Genomic DNA, 5,940 nt, shown 5'->3' with positions numbered 1-5,940 from the left:
GCCTTTCGTTTTACTCCCACATTATTATAAAATTTTATTTAACTTTTTAATTAATTCATTTTAACTTTTGAAAAAGGTGGCAACTCTCATAAAAAAAAATCTACCTTAATCGAGGTTATAATATATTGATACGATTTTTTATTCAAAAATGTTCCTTTTGATACAGAAATGCATCTAGATGCTCCAGGAGTATTTCTGTAACAAAATTAAAATTTAGAAAAAAATTACGTTTTAAACATGCGAACCTTTTAAACATGATAAAAACATACTTTTAAATATTTAAAAAAAATAAGGAATGACAAACAGACAGCTTTTTTAAATTTTTATTTCAATTATTTTAAAACATATTTACATACTTCTCTTTTGCATCCAAATTACTCGCGCTTTAAACTGTTTAATGTGCACAAAGATATTTCCTTTAATTTTCGTTGAAAAATTCTTGTGAATATCGTGGATATTTGTACCGTTCGCAAAATTTGCCAAATCTATTTTATCGTATAGCATTTTCCACTTTCTAATCTTCAAATTCGCTTTTCAAAATGATGTCTCAACAAATCTATTGGGATGAACACAAGGATGTGACGCTGGACGACAAGCTGCGCGATGTGCTCATACGTGACATCCCACAAAAATGGCTGGCACGCATTTGCGATTACATGGTGGAGAATTCCTTTCGGCTCAATCGCCTCTACGCGCAACTAAAAATTCACGACATACCCAATGTGAAAGAATACTATCGCCGCTACGTGATGCATGTGTTGCACGACGAATGCAGCATTATGGTGATCGACGAAGAGACCAATGAAATATTCGGCGTCGCGCTTGTCAAGTTGATGACCAAGGAATGGCGTTCGTGGACAATTTGGCTGCAAATTATCGACCAATCCACTCTGTACGGTGAATTTATGCTGCTGCGTCGCATGCAAGTGCTCAAATTCGAGAAAGAACATCCGGATCATGAGTACGATAGCCTGCACCTCTTCGAGTATTACCTGCGGCCGGAGCTGAAGGCGGATGTTGACTTCATGACCAAATTCTTCAACGTCATCTGTGAAGTGGCACGCCACATGTTGATGCCACGCGTCAGCTTCGTCGGCACAATGCTGGAGGAACAGCAGCAAGCGGAAACAGCCGGTTTTCAACTGCTCTCTCAACTCATCTACTCGCTGGTGGAGGTTCAAGGTTTGCGCGTATTTCAGACACTACGCGACATCAACGAAATGTATATGGTGTTGTACGAGCGGTCAGTCGAGCCTCTTATGCCCTTCTATTGCTTGCCACCACCGTATGCGTTCGACGAGGAGGATCGCCGGAAGCACGAACCGTACACAGTATTGGATCAGGGAGTGGATGCGCTGGATACTGATAGCAAGCGTTCGTTATCGCGGATAATGATAAAGTAGCGCCAGCAAAAGATACTTGCGACTGCTTCTCAATGATGAGGGTTGTATTCTTTGTTCTAGCTTTTTGATAAAAAAAAAAATAAGAAATTGCGAGTGTATGAAATTGTAAATTTTTATCAATATCTTAATACGAAATTGAAAAAATTTACAAAGTGTTGTCTCGTTCACAAATTTAGAAGACAAATCTCTTTATCCTTCGGGAGGATGCTTGGGCAACAGGCCCTAAAAGCGATATAGGCATTTATCAAAAAGTGCAACGCTTCATCAATCGCTGGTGGAGGGCTCTGCGCGAAAATACTTTAGGGTTATTTCTTTGAAAGTTGAGCCACAACAGTGAAATGGAAACTCAGCCAGAGTCTCAAGAATTGTAGACATAGTCAAAAAAGTTAACAGGTTTTAAGCCTATAAACCGATCCATATCGATTTTGTATACTACATACATAGAGTTATTTAACGTGAAAATTGCAAGAAAATTTGAATTCCCTGAAAATTCAATTACAATTTTTTAAAAGAAACGTGATAGGTATTTTTAAAAAGCTTTCTTATGTGTTTAAGAGGTGGGTGTTGCCGGAAAAAAAGACTTCCGGGATGTTAAACGGTTCAAAGTTGACCGACGTATTACTCGAAAGGACGGTTCGGGTAAATAGAAAAAAGAAATTCTGACCACACTAACGAAGAATAAAAAAATTGGAAAAAGGGGTTACCTTCGTAGAATCATTTTTGCATGGAAAACAAGTTTTTACATGGTGAAAAAAGTTCCAGAAATAAACTCCGTCAAGAAAGATGCTGCAAAAGAGAATAAAACTGCTGAAAAATATAATTAGCATCTTGCATACTCATCGATTTTCTAGGACAAGAATTTCATCCATCCGATTTTCTAGCAAATGCAGCAGAAAAATTGAGAGCAAAAAAATTTGGTAGCCCGTCTGTATGGCATTTCACCAAACTGTCCCAAGCTATGACCGAATGAGAAGGACTCAAAAAATGTCACCAAAGACCTTCATGGCTTTGAACGAATGCGCGCTTCAGCAGCTGTGAAGGGGGTGTTAGACACTATTACATATAAAAACGCTAATTGGCGAGATTCCGGAAAATTCAAAACATCTTATTAAAAAATAATAGATCTTGTTTTTTACCACTTTATGCCAATAAAATGCTTTTATTTTTGAAAATCTGACAACTGGCTCAAAACACATCGGCTCCTTATACCTATGTATTTACCAAAGGTTTATATCTATGTGGAAAAGAAGTATCAAAACTAAAGCAAACAAATCGCGCTATACGGGTATATAGCATAGCCATTCATTGGTGTAGAAAAATTACAGGTGGTTAACACTTTGGTCAAAATTATTCGGCTTATCGCTGGTAGCTAGGAACTCATTTGCATTCCCCGCAATTAAATATTAATTAAATTTTTTTTTATGATACATTTCATCAAAAGCTTTTGTTAAGAAACTATGTAAATAATACATGCAAAGACAAATACAGATTGCCATAAATGTAATTAACGCGAAGTTAAAAAAACAAAAATGTGAAAGTACAAAATTCCAATAAAAACCAAAGCACTCAAAATAGTCGTCATGCAAGTTTTATTTTCAATACACACAAAAGTAACAAAGCGCCGTATGTTTGAATGGCTTTTATTTGATAAGTATTTTTTTGACCTCTAAATGGTATATTCAAACCAAAAAATAAAGTTCGCTCAAGCACATGAAGACAAATGCTGGGAAAGAAATACATACACACATACAAATGTAAAATGTAAAGAAAAAGGAAATGTCTTCAATGTCAGCGAAATAAATTATTCCCAAAGCTCTGCTGTTTCATAGACCTAAAATGCACCCAGAGAAGATGACATTAAGATGTGGTACTAATTGACAAACTAGTTATGTAGATACATAGTTATTTATAAGCACAGCTTTGTGTTTAGTGTTTAGCGTTCATTATACTGAAGATTAAAGTTAAATTTCTTTAATACAGAACACAGCTTAAAGTCTTAAAACTGCGCTATTTATGTAAATGCATATGTACATACATATAAGTATAAGTATAGCAGGAAAACATATACATACATAAATTGAGCTTAAATTGAGCCTGCTAAAGCAGCCGAGACAGTAGAATGCTGAGACGAATATAAACATATTCTCAATATATATATAAAAAAAAATTCTGTGTGCGAGAAGGACCTCATGGAAAAACTTTTGTGTGGAATCAGAAAACACATTTGAAATAGTTATCTAGGCTTAAAAGGAAACTCACGAAAAAGAATCCTATTCGTGGTATCCTAATAAATAGTAAGGGAGAGTGGACTCAAAACGGTTATGAAACGTTAGAGGAGCCGTTGAAAGAGCATTTCCCAAACTGTCGACCAATAAATGATATGAATCAGGATCACCCTTTGAAAACGGGGATACACACCATATAAATCACTTGGACCCGATGGCTTCAGAAATCAGATCCAATCATTCTTTATTGGCCAGAACAGCTCTTCAATGCTTTCAGTAGGCTCTCGCATGTGCCCATTTCGTGGAAATAATTTTTTTCTTAGGCATACTCCGTGAGACGAATAAAAGGCAAAGTTTAAATGCCCAATTTACGCCTCACTAAATTTATACGTAAACTACCAAGGGTGGCAACCTTCTTCAAATGACTGTAGACTTATGGTGCGTCTCATAGGTTAGCTAGTCACGCCCTTAAAATCGGCAATACAAAAATTTATAATCGCATTCGGTGATCCTCTCTTTTATTGGCTAATATGGTTTAAGTTTTAAGCGAAGGGTTTCTACCTGTTTTAAAATTAAAGTCAATTCAAATTATTTATTAAGTTTAGTGAATTATTGTGATATGGATATCAAATGTAGGGGCGTTGTCACCTCTTTAAAAAACGAAATTCAACTTAATTCATTTGTTAATTGATTCACATATGTAGTATATAAATATCAAACTCTCAAATGATTAACCTCTTTAATTTGAAAATACTTTTGAATAGGATTACCACCTGTTTGAAAAGGGAATTTAGCAAAATCATATAAAAGTTATGTACATGAGATATTAAACGAAAGTATTTTTAGAAAACTTTAGCTGAAATAATTAAAATATTTTTAAGGTGTTTGAAGAGGGTGGTCACCTGTTTAAAAATTTGTATTGAAATTACTTAATAATTCAAATAAATTATTTAAGTGACACCACTTCATAGGATTCGAAGAAGTGTAGTTTGGAATTTATTGATAATTTTCACAGGCTTAAGTTGACGTCAACAGCTTTAACGAATTGTGTGACGAATTTCTTCCAGCGTTGGTGACGGGATTTCTAATGACCTTTCATCAGTAATTTTAAGTTTTTTCCTTTCGATACCTACCGATTTCCCTGAAAATTAAAATGAAGCTTGGTGTACCATTTTTTTGATTTTCAAAACCACTTCCCGCCCAAAATTATTATTTTTTTATTAAAACATTTTGATCCAATATTTCCACCAACAATTTACGTTCACGATTTCCAGTGGCACATTTATCTGCAAAGATTATAGTTTGGTGATTGTCAGAAGGCATATTTCCATTGCCGTGTTAAATAATCTAACGAAAGTGTACGTCTGTGGAAAGTTCTTGAAATTCTCAAATGATCTGGCATTTCACGGCACGATTTATCGCACAACGAAATAAATTTTGACGAACTTTATACTCTACACTCCCCGGTGGTAACAATGATCTGGTGCGATGGTGAATCTGTCCTTGAAACTGTATAGTATAGTTGGTGGCAATATTAAAATGGGCGAGTATCGTTGTTCTATAGAAATCCAATATAATATGATAGATGGGCGCTGACACATATGTAAATATGTATGTAAGTGATTGGCCGAGCTTCTCCTCCGATTTGTCGCATGCGCTTTGATTTTGTCACACAAAGGGGAGGGATCTACAGTTTTACGCCGACACCAAACGGCGATTTCATTTTTATGATAAACTGTTTTTCATAGTAGAAATACAGTCGGAGGTTTGCCATTGCCTGGCGAGGGTCGACCGCTATTAGAAAAAGTTTTTTTTGAGATTCTGCATTATTTTATGTTGGGTGGAACCGGGCTTGATCCCAGGCCCTGTGGAATGGTAGCGCACACTGCTAGCCACTACACCATAGCGGCCGCCAATCCAATATACATAGATTTATTTCAGATGAATTACATTAAAAGTCTTATCAAAGAACGCAATGGTTCTGATGGTTGATTTAACGGTGGTAATCATACAGAGTTGCATGAAACAACCATGTGGACGAATCCCGTGTTTATATGCACTCTTAAAATAATTCAGCAACTCTTAACACGCATACAAAATGTGATTTATGGTGGCACGGTTAAAAGTTTCAATTCGATTTAAGAATTTGTTTATATGTGTGTGTCCAAATAACATGGTTTGACTTAGAATGAATCGAAGCATCATATAAACATTGTAATAGACTCCTAGACAACTCAGTCCTGATGTCTCGCGGGTGTTCGCCTTACTCGGTGATACAGCACGTCGATGTAATTGGACATTCACGACACTTT

General features: G+C 35.8%; 1 protein-coding gene across 1 annotated transcript; it reads left to right on the top strand.

Moving 5' to 3' along the window:
- Window positions 1-539: 539 nt before the first annotated feature.
- Window positions 540-1,403, top strand: LOC108375190 (uncharacterized). The gene has a single exon (XM_017631291.1). The coding sequence runs from the start codon at window positions 540-542 to the stop codon at window positions 1,401-1,403; it is 864 nt and encodes a 287-aa protein (XP_017486780.1).
- Window positions 1,404-5,940: the final 4,537 nt, after the last annotated feature.

This window comes from Rhagoletis zephyria, unplaced genomic scaffold (genome assembly GCF_001687245.7).
Source record: "Rhagoletis zephyria isolate East Lansing unplaced genomic scaffold, Rhagoletis_zephyria_1.1 Rzeph_scaffold_08607, whole genome shotgun sequence".
In the NCBI taxonomy this organism is placed as follows: domain Eukaryota; kingdom Metazoa; phylum Arthropoda; class Insecta; order Diptera; family Tephritidae; genus Rhagoletis; species Rhagoletis zephyria.
The sequence above is the reverse complement of the archived record's forward strand: the minus strand, read 5'-3'. Positions and strand labels throughout refer to the sequence as shown.

Coding starts and splice junctions, on each gene's coding strand:
- LOC108375190 (XM_017631291.1), top strand. CDS start 540: ATGATGTCTCAACAAATCTATTGGGATGAACACAAGGATGTGACGCTG.